The 20369-nt window shown below is 44.3% G+C and overlaps 1 protein-coding gene across 16 annotated transcripts in view; it reads right to left on the reverse strand.

Annotated features, from left to right (window-relative positions):
• LOC144606790 (disks large-associated protein 2-like) overlaps nucleotides 1–20369 on the reverse strand; it is a 583035-nt gene that overhangs the window by 36296 nt on the left and 526370 nt on the right. For all 16 annotated transcript variants that reach the window (XM_078423155.1, XM_078423154.1, XM_078423161.1 and 13 more), the window contains 3 exons: nucleotides 12908–13128; nucleotides 5200–5371; nucleotides 1528–1765 (listed from right to left, as the gene is read on the reverse strand). In XM_078423155.1, coding sequence (XP_078279281.1) covers nucleotides 1528–1765; nucleotides 5200–5371; nucleotides 12908–13128 — 631 coding nt within the window. The remainder of the gene's footprint in view (nucleotides 1–1527; nucleotides 1766–5199; nucleotides 5372–12907; nucleotides 13129–20369) is intronic.

The raw sequence follows: 20369 nt of genomic DNA on the forward strand, positions 1-20369 counted from the left end.
TGCTTACCGCAGTAGTGTAAAATGTTGGCCTTGTAAACTCTCTACAAGTCATTACCAGCTGAGTTCCAATCGTTTTACGAAGGAGTTATGACTAGAAGGAAATGAATTGAGTCTGCCCAAGCACATCTGCAGTTTGACCTGTATCCATCAGTCTGGAACCTGAACTTGGACATCAGATTAAATTTTGACCAGATGTAAGGTTAAGGCAGTAAAGGCATGAGGGGTTTATCGTGACTTGTGACAGGTTACTGAACTGAGTAGATGGATCTTTGCACTTGTGTCTGATTCAATCTGTCCTTCTCATAACCTTACCAACTCCTGCATTTGTCTTTCAGGATTTGATAAACTACAATAAACCACTGGGTTCCTCAATATAATGAGTGAAGTGCGTTAGTTGAAAATAATCTTTCTCAATTTTTGACTGTTTGACTGAATTCAGAATAAAGCCTTGTACTCGCTGGAATTTAGAAGATTGAGGGGGGATCTTATAGAAACTTACAAAATTCTTAAGGGGTTGGACAGGCTAGATGCAGGAAGATTGTTCCCGATGTTGGGGAAGTCCAGAACAAGGGGTCACAGTTTAAGGATAAGGGGGAAGTCTTTTAGGACCGAGATGAGAAAGTTTTTTTCCACACAGAGAGTGGTGAATCTGTGGTATTCTCTGCCACAGAAGGTAGTTGAGGCCAGTTCATTGGCTATATTTAAGTGGGAGTTAGATGTGGCCCTTATGGCTAAAGGGATCAGGGGGTATGGAGAGAAGGCAGGTACGGGATACTGAGTTGGATGATCAGCCATGATCATATTGAATAGCGGTGCAGGCTCGAAGGGCCGAATGGCCTACTCCTGCACCCATTTTCTATGTTTCTATGTTTCGAAAGTGTGAAATAAGGCTTTAAACATCTTATTATTGTTCTAATGCTGGAACTCATTTACCAAAGGGGGATGTGTCATTGTACTGAGCTGCTTTTGAGAAGAACAAGTTTGTGGAAAATATTTTGATCACTAAACTAAACACTGGTGGAGACTGAATAAAAGGTAGTGATGCAGGATCTTAGTAGAACAGTGGTAATCTGCTTCCACTGCCATCAATGCCGCAGGAAAACAATAGAGCAATATTGTTGATCTGTGCCATACCCAGCATATCCAAAGCATAAAACGGGCTGAAAATAAGGTTTGATAGAGAAAGTACCACTTCCATTTTTTTAAAAAGCAATAGGAAAGCTATAAACTAATGAATTCTGTCAGGCAAAATCTACATTTTTCATATATTTACATCTGGAATCCTACTTAACAAATTGGTTCTCCCAAAGGTTGACTAATCATTTAAGAAACTTGTGTACCTTATTTAAACTGCACCTAAATATAGAAATGTCTAAGGCAAACTCCACTTCCATAGCCACTGTATCACTTTCCAACATGAATAGCTCCAAATGTGTCTGAAGGATTGATCTGTGGAATTGGATGGACTGGAGTCACTTCAATTAACAAGGGTTGGGTTGGACCATCATGCTCAATGTCTGTACTTACATTTACTGGGTTTCATAGCACTGACAGTTGTAGTGGGCATCATGGGTGCTGACATGGAAAATACAGACAAGCAGTCATCGTCCTGTGAGCAACCAGCTTGGATGGCACGTAGATAGCTGTGGCTTCGCATGCGAAAGCAGCCAGGCAGGTCCAGAGCCTCCACAGCCTGGGATTCCATTTCACCAAAGACTGACTCACACACCACTTTGAATTGCCTGTTCAAATCAGTGTCGTCCATCTGTTACGAAGTAAACACATTCCCTATTAATGGAGGCAAAATTTGTTTCATGTTAGATTTATCTTGCTGAACTTTTAACAATGCTGCTACTAAATAATTGATGCATCAAAGCTGCAAATTCCTCTTCTTAGCCCAGGCACTTACATTTGTAAAACGTATTCAACATTTATTTATTCTATACCCACCTCCAACTCTCACCACTCTAACCTGTGCTCTAGGTTAAAGTTCCCAGTCATAGTTTGTGAATACACTCTGAGGGCAGATAGTGAGAGAGCAGATAACACACAAACATCTCATCTCTAAAATCGGGGTCATCTCAATAATTACAATGCCAAATCCTGGCCCATTTTGAGTCGAAGACAACTGTCAAGCCCTCATAAAAGAGTTTATCAAATGTTTACAAGAAACAATATGGCTGGTTTATGCTGTGGACGTTTTGTGAGGTGTGGACAAACGGCACTCAGAAGTGAGTTCCTTCCATGATAAAAATCCATCCATTGAGTTGTTGGGTTTTCCTGATTTACATTTAGTTCTAAACTCCTCTGAAAAACAGCTGGCTGCTGCACTGCTACGAGCCGTGCAGGTTGATTGAGAATCGTACAAACTGGGGAATTCATTGAGTTGCCCTGATTGCCAAAATAGTGTTACTAATTACTTCCAGGTTGTGCTGAGATCCTTAAGCCTTGGCTGCAAAAATTCTTCCAATGTACTTTCCTTGATGGATGGTTGAAATATAAATAGTTCCTGGAATATCCCGGGTCTTTCGAAGAACCCATAATTAGAGATACTTTCGCAACAAAGGCTTTTAAGCTTTTAGTCTGGTGAGGCTGTCCATGCAAGCCAAAAGAAACATTCAAAGTACAGGTGCTCCTCAATTTACGACAGGACTACGTTCCGATAAACTCATCATAAATTGAAAATATCGTAAGTCGAAAATGCATTTAAAGCACCTGATGGCGTGGCTGACTGAGAGCTGCGGCTCGCTGCCGTTGCCCAGCATCACGAGAGAGTATCGTATATTGCTAACCCGGGAAAAGATCAAAATTCAAAATTCGGTTTCTACTGAATGTGTATCGCTTTTGCGCCATCGTAAAGTCGAAATATCGTAAGCCGAAGCATCGTAAGCCGAGGAGCATCTGTATATACTTAATGCTTAAAATTAGATTTGTCGTCTTTCACCCTGTACGCTCCTGCACCACGTAAACCTGACCTGTGTCAAAAACCTACAGCCGGATGGTAGATTCTACGAGGAAATAAAAGCATATTGCTGCTTTGTTCACCCTTCAACAGGAATTATTAGTGGGCTCAGCACAAATGCATCCACCTCTGGGGTAGTGAGAAAATAATTATTCTTTCTTGCCCACAGATCAAATTCAACGGTCATGCTCATAACCAGCTGAAACATTGGCCCAATATTCCCAGCTGGTTGCTGTTCTGAAAGTAAAAGGTATCATTAATTACAACCACTCCAGCAATCTTGCATCTGAAAGAGAGAAAAATACACAGTGGGAGGAGACAGCAGCTTTGTTGGGGATGCACCATGTTTTCTTCCCTTGTGTTACTTACCTGCGATCCATTCCTGAAAAGGATGGGGTGAAGGGATTTTATAAAATAAGGAGCAAGTTCTACTGCCGTGAAAAAAAATTATACGTTACTCTAAATGCTGGAATTAAGAAAATAATAATTGAATTTGTCATGGTCCACTACATAATGCAGACGAAAGCACGACTCGAGGAACAGCACCTCCTATTCCATTTAGCTATTTTACAACCTAACGGTATAAATATTGATTCTCCAATTTTAGGTAACTAACCTGTAAACCCCTTCATCTCCACCCCCTTTTTCCCTTTCTTTTTTCCACATGCCCCACCAGGCTTCACACCCCTCTCCCCTTCCCCCTCTCCCCTTCCCCATTTCCCTTTCCCCATCTCCCCTTCCCCCTCTCCCATTCCCCATCTCCCCTTCCCCCTCTCCCCTTCCCCCTCTCCCCTTCCCCCTCTCCCCTTCCCCCTCTCCCCTTCCCCCTCTCCCATTCCCCATCTCCCCTTCCCCCTCTCCCCTTCCCCCTCTCCCCTTCCCCCTCTCCCCTTCCCCCTCTCCCCTTCCCCCTCTCCCCTTCCCCTTCCCCCTCTCCCCTTCCCCCTCTCCCCTTCCCCCCTTCCCCCTCTCCCCTTCCCCCTCTCCCCTTCCCCTTCCCCCTCTCCCCTTCCCCTCTCCCCTTCCCCATCTCCCCTTCCCCATCTCCCCTTCCCCCTCTCCCCTTCCCCCTCTCCCCTTCCCCCTCTCCCCTTCCCCCTCTCCCCTTCCCCCTCTCCCCTTCCCCATCTCCCCTTCCCCCCTCCCCTTCCCCATCTCCCCTTCCCCGTCTCTCCTTCCCCATCTCTCCTTTCCCCTACATTCCCTCCTCTGGCTTCACCATTTGCACCTTTTCTTTCTTTATCCCACATTTTATGGCTTTTCATCTCTGGCCTTAGTCCAACCACCTGTCAGTAACCCCCCCCCCCCTCCACCTGTATCCACCTACCACTCGCTAGGCTTTGTCCTGCTCCACCACCCTCCCAGCTTTCTCCCCGCACCACAATCAGCCTGAAGCAGAGCCCCGACCCGAAACATCATCCATCCATGTTCGACAGAGATGCTGCCTGACCCGCTGAGTTAGACCAGCACTTTGTGTCTGTTTTTCAATGTAAAAGAGGGCTTTCTCATGTGAATATTGACCTCTGCTCCTCTAAAACTTCACAGAGGTCACCCCCACTGGAACAGTAACTAACGGCTGCATCCGCGGCAGGTAGTTCACTGAAGGTTAAGGATCATTGTTTGGTTTCTCACAATGGTTCTCTCACTGACTCTCACGGAACTAAGACTCGATCAGTTTGCATGTTGATACTACACATATGCTATTGGTGTTGACCATTTAAACCCGTCTTCCATTTAGACTTCCAGGCTTTGTAGTTGCTTGCGGCAGGTAAATAAATGTAACCCACATCACTTGGCTGCCAATGATGAATCATTTACTGTACTAAGCAAGCATTTTTGCTGCCCACACTGTCAATCCCCAGTCTGTCTGAGCCGTAGTGTTCCCTGACTGCTTACTCTTCACGCAGTACTATATTCAATGATAACGAGACTGACAATATTCCCAAAACACCTGAAAATCAGCCACAGGCTTCAATTAGAAGGAAGTGGACTGTCTGTTTTTATAGGATGCTCCACTGGACCCTGGGGGTGAAAAGATGCAGAGTTAACAAAATAATACAAGAAGTCTCGTTGAGTCACCTACGGCAGTTTGTATTTCAAACAGTTGAACCAGGATCTCCATTATCCTTGATGTTGGTTATCATTCGATGGGCCGCTGCAGAAAAGGTTAGCTCCATTGACGTGGACTTCATCACCCTGGGGTATGGTCAAATGCAAAATGTCATACCTGATCTTACCTGATTGTTGGCGTTGAGCATTCGGCTGTAGCCCTGGCTCCTGGCTTGAAGTTTGGAGGGCGTGCGGAGACTGGACCGGTGCAGATTATCCAGGCTGTAGTTCATTGCCGTTTGTCCTCGCAGATGGGAATGGCTACATATGTATGGATCGGAACAGTGTTTGCAGCTGAACCTATATGGGCAGGCGGAAAAATATTTATGACCAAAGATTACTTATTGCAACAGCACCGGGGAAGAAATTGGTTGATAGCAAATCAGCAGCATGTCGACAGAAAATGGGAATCAGGCACAGTGTAAGACGGGACTATTGATTCATTATCATGCAACTCTGTTCAAATGGCAAAAGTCAATGTCACGTGATTTTTGCTGGTTAGAAATGAATTACAATATTTTATGTTAGGGTTGTGGTTAATTGTTTCTAAACTAAAGACATTTTAATTTGTCTAGCTTATTAATTTGGAACAGTAAAACTTTACATTTATATAGTCCCTTTCATATCAGCTGAAAATGTCAAAGCATTTTACAGCCAATAAACTGCTTCGGTAGTATGGTCACTATTATTTCAAAGGCAAGCATGGCAACTAAAATGCGCGTAAACTCCAATGAGATAAATCTTCAGTTTATTTGTTCTGGTGGTGTTGCTTTGGGGACCATAATTTGCAAGGGCACCGGGAGATGTCCCCTGCCCTTCTCGACATAGCATGTAGGTTTAACTTTACATTCAAATACACAGTTCTTCCTCAGTTGCTTGCAGTATCTATGCAATATTGTAGAAGCATACATTGTACTCTATTTCTGAAATTCAATCTTATTATGTTTAGCAGGCGCTCAAGAGGCTTTTAGATAGGCACATGGATTATGCAGGGAATGGAGATGTGTATCACCTGCAGGCAGATGAGATTAGTTTATCTTGGCATCATGTTCAGCATAGACATTGTGGACCTAAGTGTCTGTTCCTGCGCTGTACTTTTCTATGTTCTACGTTAACTTACTGCTGACCGATGGTTTGTGAATGGCTCAGAGTGCTCGCTGGCGTTCCTTTCTGATGTGGGGAATAAACACTCCCCGGCTGCTTGTTCCTCCTCACTCATAACATGTGGTCTTTCGGGGAGATGCTGTACTGGCCGCCAACATTTCATCAGCCAGTGTGTGGGAGTGGGGCGGAAAACTCAGAGAACATGGTCCGGTGATCCAAAGATTTACTCAGTAAAATGCTGAGGAAACAAACTGCAGCTGCATCTCGCAGCAAAGTTGGGTAACTTCGCCAGAAGAGAGCGTAGAATGGAGGTGAGAGGTTTAGAAGGGATCTGAGGGGACATATTTTTCACAATGAGAGTGGCTGGAATCTAGAATGTGCTTCCTGAGGCGGTGGTGGAGATAGATAGCTTCGTAACATTTAAGAAACATTTAGGCAAGCATTTTGAATCACTAAGACAGACAAGGATATAAATGTTGCACAGGAAAATGGGATTGGTATGGATGGCTGGAACTGTCAGCATGGACCTGGTGGGCCGAAGGGTTGTTTCTGCGCTGTGCGACTCTTTACATGCAAAAGAAATCAGTAGTAGCACAGGCATTCAGTTTGACTGATCGTGAACCGATCCAACTTTCTCTGTGGCTGGCCACAACATTGTCACCAAATGTAGGCAGATAGAAATTACTGTGCAACGCATTTGTTATTCGGGCTTCAAACATGGACTACGTGTACAAATTTTGTGGTGGCAATGACCCATGCCCAGGTATCTGATCCACCAGGAGGAGGAGGAGGCTGCCACAGTCTGAAACTTCCTGTTCATGTGACACCCAGTCTTAACTTTCTAAATATATCACCATCCTCCCAGCCTTCTGTCTCCAATCCTTCAAATTAATTAGTGAGACTTTGATATTCTTAGCTGAATGGCATTTGGAATGTTCTTGGACTCATTGGTTAGTCCAGAGGTAGAATGAGAAATCAAATGGACCAGCAAATTCCACTCTTTGGAGGTATGGAACATAGTGCACTGCCATTGTTGGCTGCCTCTCCTCGACAGAACTGCCAATTAGCCATCCATCTCCCCGACAACAAACCCCATGGCCCAGAATCCAACCTGACTCTTAACCCGTAACAATGCTTCGATGAGGGTTCTAGATACGGTTTATTGGCACTACCTCAATGCAAATTAATGATGATCGTATTGGAAATGCTGCATTGTCAGAAGTTTTGTCCAACTTTCGTGTGAGCATCTCTTTTCCATTCCAGCAAATTCAGTGGATGTTCACAACGCCTGTTTCCCAAGCTGCCCTGGGAGGCAAGTGTTATACAACAGAAACATAAATCAGAATTGGAAAGATCTTGCCGCTGAGGCAGAAAGGCGCCAGAGGTTTGAGAAGATAAATCAGGCTGCCACCTCTGGGCAGCGTCAAAGGCTTGTTGCTCACCTGGGAGAGTGATCCATCAGCTAAATTATTAAATGAAGCTCCATCAGTTTTCTGACAGATGTAAAACATCACAAGCGCCATGTAATAAAAGAGCAAAGGAGATATCCTCAGTGCCCTGGCCATTATTTACCCCAAACAAACATAATTAAAATAGCAGATTCTCTGGTCTATCACATTGGTGTTTCCAAAGAACTTCCTGCACACAAATGGTTTATTTAGTTTAGTTTAGAGATACTATAGGGCAACAGTCCTGAAGGGCCCGAAGAAGGGTCTTGACCCGAAACATCACCTTTTCTCCAGAGATACTGCCTGCCCCGCTGAGTTACTTCAGCATTTTGTGTTTATCTTCAGGCAAACAGGCCCCTCGGCCCACCGAGTCCATGCCGACCATCGATCACCCATTCACTAGTTCAATTTTATCCCACCTTTGCACTACGGGCAATTTACAGAGGGCTGATTAACCATCCCACCCAGAGGAAACCCACACGGTCACAGGAAGAAGGTGCAAACTTCACACAGACGGCACCCGAGATCAGGATCGAACCCAGGTCTCTGGCGGTGTGAGGCAGCAACTCTACCAGCTGTGCCACCGTGCTGCACAATCGGTTCCGCCACTCTCCTACATTACATTGATGGCCACTGTAAAGGGCTTTGACACCTTCCGAGGCATGAACGAGGGATATTTTTTCTTCTGCAGGGGGTGTGGAAAGGAAAGATGAAACAGACTTTCTCAAGCATGTTACAGCAGCCTCAGCCTGTGGAGAAAGTGTCAAGTAAAATGCCAGTTGAATGGGCCAATTTCATCTGTACACTTCCTAAAATAACCTTTGCAGATGATTGCTATGTTATTACTGTCACCCTTAAGTACACTTACAACACTGAAATGTCTTGTAAAATGCCGGGGTTGGATTCTGTCCAAACAGATCAGTGTTGCTGATTTTTACCAGAGTCAGCTACAGAGATGCTCGCTGTTTCATTTCCAATTGTATGCAAAGAGCAAAAAATTGAAATTAGAAAATGGATGTACGATTCTAAATGGTAAAGTATGTGGAATTAGAAATCACTTCCTGGCAGTTTGACCAACACTGAAATGCCCGGTCTCCGCACTTTCAACAGATCCCTCTAGGTGGCGGCACACAACCGCACACCACTGCAGATTGAACAAGTTAAAGACAAATTATTTTCCAGATTGAGATGAAAACTGACAGTGGATGCTGGAACAAGTTTCTGACAGCGGTGTGTTCAAAAATGCAGGAGGCAGCTCATAGATATGTAGGTTAATTGGCTGGGTAAATGTAAAAATTGTCCCTTGTGGGTGTAGGATAGTGTTAATGTACGGGGATCGCTGGGCGGCACGGACTTGGAGGGCCGAAAAGGCCTGTTTCCGGCTGTATATATATGATATGATGATATGATAGAATATATAAACAAAGACAAAAAGTGCTGGAGTATGGAATATAAGCTACATTTAAAATACCATGGATCTTTCCAGTGGACATTGTGGTAATCAGACATTAGTACCCAAAGTGAGGAGAACGTAGATTTGGGAGAGAGAGTTCCAAGTCCGAGAAGTAATTGCAGGCTTAAGTGTACTACATTATCAAAAAATGCCCAGGATATCACAACTGCTCTGTTTCTGGCTCATTAAGTAACAACAGTTCCTAATATTGTCACGTGAGATTATAGACAATAGACAATAGGTGCAGGAGGAGGCCATTCGGCCCTTCGAGCCAGCACCACCATTCAATGTGATCATGGCTAATCATTCTCAATCAGTACCCCGTTCCTGCCTTCTCCCCATACCCCCTGACTCTGCTATCCTTAAGAGCTCTATCTAGCTCTCTCTTGAATGCATTCAGAGAATTGGCCTCCACTGCCTTCTGAGGCAGAGAATTCCACAGATTCACAACTCTCTGACTGAAAACGTTTATCCTCATCTCAGTTCTAAATGGCCTACCCCTTATTCTTAAACTGTGGCCCCTCGTTCTGGACTCCCCCAACATTGGGAACATGTTTCCTGCCTCTAACGTGTCCAACCCCTTAATAATCTTATACGTTTCGATAAGATCTCTCATCCTTCTAAATTCCAGTGTATATTTACACAGATTTATGGAACTAAACTTCCAGCAGTGTTTTATTTTACTAAACTTAAATTGTTAAAATAGGTACACTGAAGTGAGGAGCTATTAGCAACATACATCCATGTATCAGAGACCCACGTTTGATTCTGACCACGGATGCTGTCTATACGGAGTTTGCAAATTCTCTTCGTGAACTGCGTGGGTTTTTTCCGGGTGCTCCGGTTTCTTCCCACACTCCAAAGATGTACAGGTTTGTAGGTTAATTGGCTTTGGTAAAATTGTAAATTGTCCCTGGTGTGCGTAGGATAGTGTTAGTGTGCGGGGATCACTGGATGGCATGGACTCAGTAGGCCGAAGTGACTGTTTCTGCCCTAAACTAAACAAAACTAAACTAATCCTTGATGGATTTATTGGACAGTTTTGGCACTTATATTTGCCCACAGTATATCCGTGGTCATAGTAGGCCCATTGTGAAAAGAATGACTAGGACATAAAGGACATAAATGTAAATGGGTTGGTTGGTAAGTTTGCAGGTGATATGGAGATTGCTGGAGTGAGGAAGTCAAAGTATTCAGCAGGATGTCGATCAGCTGCAGAAATGGGCTGAGAAATGGCAGATGGAGTTTAATACAACCAAGTGTAAGATATTGCACTTTAGGAAGTCAAATGTAAGGGGAAAGTATACAATTAATGACAAGGGTCTTAACAGCATTGATGTACAGGAGTCTTAAGGTCCAAGTCCATAGCCCACTGAAAGTGGCATCACAAGTAGAGTGGTAAAGAACGCATATGTTATGCTTGCTTTCATTGATCGGGGGGCAAAGAGTATAAGAGTCAGGAAGTCATGATGCATTTGGATTATTGCATGCAGTTCTGGTCAGCCCATTACAGGGAGAATGTGGAAACTTTGGAGAGCGTACAGGTTTACCAGAATTATGCCTGGATTAGAGGGTATAAATTACAAGGGAAAGTTAAACAAACTTGGATTGTTTATTTTGGAACGCCAGAGATTGAGTGGGGACCTGATAAAAGTACATAAAATGACGTGAGGCATATAGAGCAGTGAAAGGTTTGGATAGAGTGGATGTGAAGAGGATGTTTCCACTAGTGGGAGAGTCTAGTAGAGGTCATATACTCAGGATTAAAGGACATTCTTTTAGGAAGGAGATGAAGAGGAATTTCTTTGGTCAGAGGGTGGTGAATCTGTGGAATTCCTTGCCACAGAAGGATGTGGAGGCAAAGTCAATGGATATATTTAAGGCGGAGATAGATACATTCTTGATTAGCAGGGGTGTCAGAGGTTCTGGGGAGAAGGCAAGAGAATGGGGTTAGGAGGGAGAGATAGATCAGCCATGATTGAATGGCGGAGTAGACTTGATGGGCCGAATGGCCTAATTCTACTCCTATCACTTATGATCTTATGATGTAAAAATCTAGAGAGCATAGCTTTAAGATGAGAATGGCAAAGTTTAAAGGAGATGTACGGGACAGGTTTGCTTTTTACACAAAGAGTGATGGGTACATGGATTGCGCTAACAGGAGTGATGGTGGAGGCAGATTTGTCATGGCTTTTAAGATACTTTTAGATGGGCACATGGACATGCAGGAACTGGAGGGATATGGATCAAATGCAGACAGCTGAAATTAGTTTATCTTGGCATCATGTTCAACTCGGACATTGTGGAGCTGAAGAGCCTGTTCCTGTGCTGTACTGTTCTATGTTCTATGTAGAATAACGTGACATCCCGTGAAAGGGGATCCTGGAGATCAGTGAACAGTTTCTGTACTTCTTTAATAAAACAGGTCAGAGGATTCTTACTGTGGAATGTCGAGATTGAATCATGAAACCCGAGTCAGAGAGGCAAGTCATTTCAAATCACAGACAGCAAAGTAAAGAGAGGCAAGGAAGATAGCATTAGGACAGATTAAATAAAAGGTAGACAATGGAAAATCATATTTTAAATATTCTGAAACTCTAATCATGATTAAAATCTTAAGGAATGTTAGGATGTCCATAACAGGTAATTTCAATACCGGAGACTTCTTTTGTTACTAAATAAGACTTACCAGGCCTTTACTAACCTCCCCGCCCTTAAAATAACATGCTTCAACTTTCTCTGTCAGGTTTTGTGGATATTTATCATACCATTTCCGCAATCACATGCTATTTTATGTTGAGGTTCTTGGTATTGAGAGTTCAGAGAGGAATATCTCGATATTCGTTAAAAGAATATAATGAAAAGAAACATAACAAGAAGAAAATAAACAATTATATTCCAATTGATATCCCACTGCGTAGATTTATGGAAGATTACACTTGTGTGCTTATTTAAAGAATTTTAATGAAACCATGAAATAAAATCCAAAAGGCACAATTTGAAGCTCATTATGGCTACAATATCCCAACTAATTCATTTACAGTTTTCACTGTATGGCTAATCAACTCCAGAGACCATCTCATCTGACTCCACCACCAACTCCACCACCCCCACCCCTGGTACCATCCACCCATCACTCTTTGTGTAGAAAACTTGCCCAGACATCGCCTTTAAACTTTAGATTTTTTAGATTTAGATTTAGAGATACAGCGCGGAAACAGGCCCTTCGGCCCACCAGGTCCGCACCGCCCAGCAATCCCCGCACATTAACACTATCCAACACACCCTAGGAACAATTTTTTTTTTTTTTTTACATTTGCCCAGCCAATTAACCTACATACCTGTACGTCTTTGGAGTGTGGGAGGAAACCGATCTCGGAGGAAACCCACGCAGATCACGGGGAGTACGTACAAACTCCGTACAATAAACATACGACACATTTATGTTCATGCCAGCAAACACAAACCCATACTCTCCGCAAAGATTACTGTTGGTAATCTGGAGTGAAAGCCCTGGGGATAATTCCTCTCTGCGCAACTTAAGGAGATGCTGAGGTCAATAGGAACACACCATTTGAGCTGCCCGGTCACTTCAGCTAACTCTAGCTTTCCAATCAGGGATAATCGATTTAATAAATACCGCAGCATCCATCTGCTTTTCTACCAGGTTCGCTTTTAGGATACTGGCACAGAAAACGTTCATGATGCTTGTCAGTGTTTAAGCTGCATGTGTTATGGATCTCTGAAATGAATATGATGAAACTCAAAAGAACAAAGTGGCACAAGACAATGCAGACATGTTTATCACAGCAGTAGGCTGTGTGATCTCACTTTGAGCGACCGGTCTCACTCCCGCTTCCCGCAGCGATTGATTTCAGGTAGTTCTCGTGGTGCGCAGCTCCCTTTGGTGACATCTTCGGGCTTGCATCTGAGTCTCCACTTTCGTCATCCCCCATTGCTTTGATGTAGCTGCCACTGCGCATTCGCCGGCAAGGAATCTCGCCGTCCTTGTTCACTCCTGGATACCCACTGCCCCATTCATCCTGGGGCACCTGGACAGCCAACACAAAATGGAAGAGAAGAAGGCATTACATCGACTGTTGCAAATCATCCTTGCTGACTGAAACTGTAATTCTTAGGTAGCATTGCAACCTGTTCGACTTTTTGATAAGTACTACTTGATTTTGTGGTGGACATAAAATGCCGGAGCAAGTCTGCGGGCCAGGCAGCACTCTGGTGAAAAGGAATAGGTGACGTTTCGGGTTGGAACCCTCCCTCAGACTCTATCGGGTCACGTCCCTTTGTCTGAAGAAAGTTTCCGACCCGAAACATCACCTGTTCCTTTCCTTCAGTGATGCTGTCAGACCCGCAGAGTTGCTCCAGCACTTTGTATCTATCTTCAGTATAAACTAGCATCTACAATTCTTACCTATTTATTTTGTGATGTATCTTTCCGGATGGTTGTGAATGTATTCACCGACATGCATTGCTTTAGGCTGTGCTCTCTATTTAAATGGACTTGTGGACTATGTCTAGGTTTGATTGCTGAAAGATGCAGCATGGAAACAGGCCCTTCGGCCCACCAAGCCCATGCTGACCGTCGATCACCCGTCCACACTGATTCTTTGTTACCCAACTTTCGCATCTACTCCCCACACACTCAGGGCAATTTACAGAGTCCAATTAACCTAGAAACCTGCATGTGGGAGGAAACCGGACCACCCAGAGGAAACCCGCACAGTCACAGGGAGAACATGCAAACTCCACACAGACAGCATCCGAGGTCAGGATCGTACCCAGGTCTCCGGTGCTGTGAGGCAGCAGCACTACCAAGTATGCACTGTGCTGTCCTCGTTTTGTAACAAGATCTGGAGCAGATCAAGTTTTCTTTCCCCATCCAATGACTTAGATGCCTTTTCATTCCCTTCATTTTATAAATGCACCAAAATGCTTTTGCGGCTTGACAAATGGTCGTTTCTGATATTCAGGCATTGATAATCGTCACCACAGCTTGAACATGCATTCACAGGGCGAATGGAGCATCTCTCCCACTCTTTGCCAGGTGCACGATCTGAATACATATCCTTCATTGTCACTGAGTCACAATCCTGGATCATTCAGTCCGACACAGTCACCATAGTCTTTCAAGAACATGGCACATTATCACCATCTTCTTGAAGCACCAAGAATGGCAAATAAATGATAGCATTGCAAATGCAAACACATCTTGACTTTTCTTTAAATGGTTTAACTTTACTTTTGAAACCCTCTAATTAAACATTTTTTAAAAAGGCAGCTTAAAATTGCTGGAAACAGATGTTATCTGTTATCCCATTACAATTGCAAGTTAGCAAAGTTCTCCAATGCTAATATGGGAGACAGCGCATATCCAGAATAATAATCCTGAGAAGTAAAGATCTAATTGACTGAGGTGAAATTTATTCTTTTGTTTCTGATTCAGTTGGCCCTGTATTGCTTGAGAGTTTTGCTAAACAGAGCACATGTACATATTTGTAGGAAGGAACTGCAGATGCTGGTTTAAACCGAAGATAGATACAAAAAGCTGGAGTAACTCAGCGGGACAGGCGGCATCTCTGGAGAAAAGGAATGGGTGACGTTTTGGGTCAATACGATACGGTACGATAAAACTTTATTCATTCCCGGAGGGAAGTTGGTTTGCTGAAAGTCAGACACAACAAGGTACACAAAAACTTGAAATTAAAAGTGAAAAAAAAAAGAAAAGGACAGACGACCTTTGGCCGACTGCCTTCACCAGAACAAACGAACAAACGAACAAACGAACAAACAAACACAGGCCTATCCCCTGGGCAGAGGATTCTAAAACTAGAGTGCCCACCCCCACCTTCTCTCAAAGGTTCCCCTTTGTTCCCCTACCGTCCCTCAGGGCGGTCTCCCCACGCCGGGTCATCCATTGTTCTTCACCGTGGTCCCTCCACGCCATGTCAGACTGGTGAAGGGTCTCAACCAAAAACGTCACCCATTCCTTCTCTCCAGAGATGCACATGTACATATATTCGACTGCAATCCATTCCGACTAAAATCAAAATGGTCATGATACTTTCAAAGCTGAATAACTGCACACAGCCATTTAAAGACACTGCAATTTTCAGGCGCCTATGTTTTCCCCCAAGTCTATATTATTATTATTCCCCTTCAATCAAACATACTTGGCTCACAGAGATACAGTTAAAAGGATCCATAATACAAACCAAGAAGAGAATCACACGTTTAATATCTGTCTAAGTTGATAGCATGTTCACATGTGAGTCCAACATGTGTTGTGTTGTTGTGAATAAATAGCTTGGCTCAACACCTCAGTGCATGAATAAATGAATAAATGTTATGTCAGTTGTGATTACCCTCTCAATGAATCTACTAACAACTGTTCATTAAACAAAATAATGCAAAAAAGGCTTAACAAACTAAGCTACTGTGTTTCTATATATTTCTTCACAACTAAGATGGAGGCCAATTTAACCCATTGGTAGACACAAGGAACTGCAGATGTGTCACTGGATGACAACAAAAAAAAGATTCAAAGTGCTGGAGTAACTCAGTGGGTCATGTCCTATCCATGTTCCCCAGAGAGGCTGCCTGACCTGCTGAGTTACTCTGGCACTTTGTGTCTCTTTTTAGTTTAGTTTAGTTTAGGATTAGTTACATTGGAAAGCTTTTGTTGCGTGCTAACCAGTCAGCAGAAAGACAATGCATGATTACAATTGAGACATCCACAGTGCACAGATGCATGATCAAGGGAATAATGTGAATATTGTTTAGTACAATAAAGTCCAGTAAAGTCCGATTAAAGGATGAACTGATTGGATTATCAGCTCACTGAACAATCACTTAACCTCGTTAGTTTTTTCCTGCAACCTATTCTTCCCACATTCCCATCTAACTCCTTCAGATTCTATCACTCCTACACAATCGGGGCTATTTAAAGTAGCCAACTAGACCAAGTGGACCCGTTGGGCCCAAACCTCTCCTGTATTGGTGCAGCACCCTCTCCTCCCCCTCTCCCCTCCCTCCCCCCTCCCATCCTCCTCCCTTCCCCTCCCTTCTCCCATCCCCCCTCCCATCCCCCCTCCCTTCTCCCCTCCCCCTCCCTCCCCCCTCCCTTCTCCCATCCTTCCACTCCCCCCCACTCCATCCCCCTCAACCCCCCCTTATTGTCCCTCCTCCCCCTCCCTCCCCCCTCCCTCCTCCCTCCCTCCCTAGGAGAGAGATTTAAACTTTAAAATGTGAATAACTTTAAAAATATAACACCGATTTCAATGAAACTTCTTCCATTAGCACCAAAGAGACGAAGGTGAGTAAGGCGGGCCTAAAATTGTCGTGCTATCGTGTACCGCTTGGCTGTAGTTCAGGAACAAACAAACAAACAAACGAGAGTTTTAGTATATAGATTAACCGACTAACGAGTGTGTCTTCGGGATGTGAGAGGAAACCAGAGAATCCGAGGGAAATCCACATGGTCACCGGAGAACATGCAAACTCCACAAGGACAGCACAACAAGTCAGGGTTGAATCTCATTGCTGGAATTGTGCGGTCAGCAGCTCTGCTTGCTGTGCTACTGTGCATCCCTGTCTTAAGACATTTAATATTACAAAGTAGTCTGATTTGCTCTGAGCAATAGCAAAATGCATGAGACAAGTGGAGATGGGAGATTGAAGATGGGAGATTTATGGTACGTTACAGGGTTCACTTGAAAGGGGACATCTTTAACGTAGTAGAATGTCCCAAGAGGCTTCATGGAGCAACCTCAAACAAAATCTGAAGCAGAATCACATAAGGAGATCTTAGAGTACTCTTAGAGTACCTGGGGCAAGTCCAGAACCAGGGGTCACAGTTTAAGAATAAGGGGTAGGCCATTTACGACTGAGATGAGGAAAAACCTTTTTCACCCAGAAAGTTGTGAATCTGTCGAATTCTCTGCCACAGAAGGCAGTGGAGGCCAATTCACTAGATGTTTTCAAGAGAGAGTTAGATTTAGCTCTTAGGGCTAACGGAATCAAGGGATATGGGGAGAATGCAGGAATGGGTTACTCATTTTGAATGATCAGCTATGATCTTATTGAATGGCGGTGCTGGCTCGAAGGGCCGAATGGCCTACTCCTGCACCTATTTTCTGTTTCTATGTTAAACCAAAAGCATTAGGAAAGATATGGGTTTGAAGGAACACTGTAGGAGAGGAGAGAGGGGTGACAGAAACGCTTTGTCAAGGGAATTCCTGAGCTTAGGACCTTGGTGCCTGATGGTATGACTGGCATACGTCCAGCCCAAACATTGAGGGGTGAAAGTTCTGTTCTTGTGCTGTATTATTCTGCTCTTTGTTCTTTAACTAATTGGAAAGACGACCATGAGCCCAGAACTACTTTAATTCAGTTAGGAGCAGATTTCTCTAATGGTTGTAGTGCAGTCACAGGTTACAGAGGTGGGGAGACAGGTGATGATGGAGTGGAATGGTCCATCTTCATAAACGTGGTTGGCTGAAATAAACAGATGCTGATCTTTGGTGTTTCACTTCAGTGTCGTTGGAAGAGAAGTTTGAATAAATACAGATTTCATCTTCTGCCACCATCTGTTCAGGAGATTATATATTTTTCAAAAATGCAATTCGAAACCAGCTAAAAAAGACGTGAAGATGTGAGGTTTTCATTGGATCCATGGCTGGGAGTGGAGGGGCGGACAGTGTGAAAGAGTCAGGAACAACCCAATCTTGTGGCAACGAGAATAGACACAAAATGCAGGAGTTGTAACACAGTGGGTCAGACAGCATCTCTAGAGAAAAGCAAGAGGTGACGTTTCGGGTCGAGGCCCTTCTTCAGAGAATGGGATGAGAATTTCAGCAGCAGATGGACTGAGGCAGGGGAGGAGATGGGCGATATTCCCGAGGTGTAAGCAGTCTCCCTTGGTGATAGAGATGATAATGGGGCCGGAGTCCCAGTCAATTATTAAGTGGAATGCAAAGGCTGTGAGTCTGTCTAGATTTTTCGATTTTTTAGATTTAGAGATACAGCGCGGAAACAGGCCCTTCGGCCCACCGAGTCCACGCCGCCCAGCGATCCCCGCACATTAACACTATCCTACACACACTAGGGGCAATTTTTACATTTACCCAGTCAATTAACCTACATACCTGTACGTCTTTGGAGTGTGGGAGGAAACCGAAGATCTCGGAGAAAACCCACGCAGGTCACGGGGAGAACGTACAAACTCCGTACAGACGACGCCCGTAGTCGGGATCGAACCTGAGTCTCCGGCACTGCATTCGCTGTAAGGCAGCAACTCTACCGCTGCACCACCGTACCGTCCTGATACGTCACCAATTCCTTCTCTCCAAAGATGCTGCCTGTCCCACTGAGTTACTCCAGCATTTTGTGTCTACCTTCGGTTTAAACCACCATCTGCAGTTCCTTCCTATACCTGCTAAGGCTGTGAACAGTGAACTCCAGCCTTAACCAGCGGGCAAGCCTTCGGGATAGAGTGAATCGGTAAGGAATGCAGTTTGTGATAAAGGCCAAAGGCAATGACATATTCCCCCCCCCCAACATTTAACTTGAGGGAGTTTCTGTGCACCACCTTAAAGGATTTCAGACAGGGTAAATAGGATTGATGGGATTGTTCCGAGAGGCAGCAAAGACTTGGTGGGCTGAATGGCCTTTTTTCTGGCACAAGGAAATATGTGAAACTAAATTAGAGGCAGAGGAGTGAAAGGGCATGAACGCAGGCGGAGTGGTGCTGTCGATGCACGTGGAAGATGATGTGCCTTTCACGGATAACGTCACTCAGGGATTGCATGTGGAGGAGCCAAGGGAGATGGATACCTGCAGAACATCAGTGGCAAGCAGCAGAGGTGGGAAGAGAATCCACTGGAGGGCACAGTGAGAGGGAATGGAAGCAGCCACCTCAGTCAGCTTGGTAACCATCCAAAAAATAATATTTCTTGTGTCTTTGCAGGAAAGAAAACATGCCTCTTCCCCCCCCCCACCCTCCCCCACTTTAATAAACCCTTTGTCTCCATCCTTGGTACAACAGTCCACACGTCTGATGTTATTTGCTCCTGCTGGTATTGCCAACACCAGCTCTTGTTGAACCAGGTCCACGCACAATCGACTGGTATTATTCCCCACGGCTTGGCCTTATGTTTTTCCTCACAGTCTCCGTGATTCGCAATCTGTCCGGAGGGTTTCCCTCGTATAGTCCCAGCTGCCACCATTTATTGACTGTGCAATCTACAATCACTGCCCTGCCAATGACACCGACAAGGAATGCATGTCAGACAAAAATATTCAGAGGAGGGTGGTTGGCACATCTTCAATATTTGAAATCCAATTTTTCAATTTGCAGATTAAATATATACAAACAGAAACATTCAGAGAGCAGAGCTCACAGCAAATTGAATGAACGGCTTTGCAACCTGTTGGCAGGTCTTTTGATGAAAGTGAAGAATTATTTGCTCTTCAACTCAATACTTGAGTTTACAAAAATTGATTTAAAACCTTAGAATTATGGCACCGGCAAAGAGAGGGGTGGCACAGTTAGCGCAGCGGTAGAGTGGCTGCCTGACAGCGCCAGAGACCCGGTTTCGATCCTGACTATGGGAGCTATCTGTATGGAGTTTGTACATTCTTCCCGTGACCACATAGGTTTTCTCCGGGTGCTTCTCAAAAACATTCAATAGACAATAGGTGCAGGAGGAGGCCATTCGGCCCTTCGAGCCAGCACCGCCATTCAATGTGATCATGGCTGATCATTCTCAATCAGTACCCCGTTCCTGCCTTCTCCCCATACCCCCTGACTCCGCGATCCTTAAGAGCTCTATCTAGCTCTCTCTTGAATGCATTCAGAAAATTGGCCTCCACTGCCTTCTGAGGCAGAGAATTCCACAGATTCACAACTCTCTGACTGAAAAGGTTTTTCCTCATCTCCGTTCTAAATGGCCTACCCCTTATTCTTAAACTGTGGCCCCTGGTTCTGGACTCCCCCAACATTGGGAACATGTTTCCTGCCTCTAACGTGTCCAACCCCTTAATAATCTTATACGTTTCGATACGATCTCCTTAAAAGACGTGCAGGTTTGTAGGTTAATTCTCTTCTGTAAATTGTCCCTTGTGTGTAGGATAGAACTAGTATATGGATGACCCTTGGTTGGAGCAGACTCGGTGGGCCGCAGGGCCTGTCTCCACGCTGTATCTCTAAACTAAACTAAACTAAACTAAACTAAACATAATAGTGCTAAATGGTACAACTTTGAGATGAGCAGTGAGC

The sequence above is a fragment of the Rhinoraja longicauda genome, chromosome 27 (genome assembly GCF_053455715.1).
Source record: "Rhinoraja longicauda isolate Sanriku21f chromosome 27, sRhiLon1.1, whole genome shotgun sequence".
Taxonomy (NCBI): Eukaryota; Metazoa; Chordata; class Chondrichthyes; order Rajiformes; family Arhynchobatidae; genus Rhinoraja; species Rhinoraja longicauda.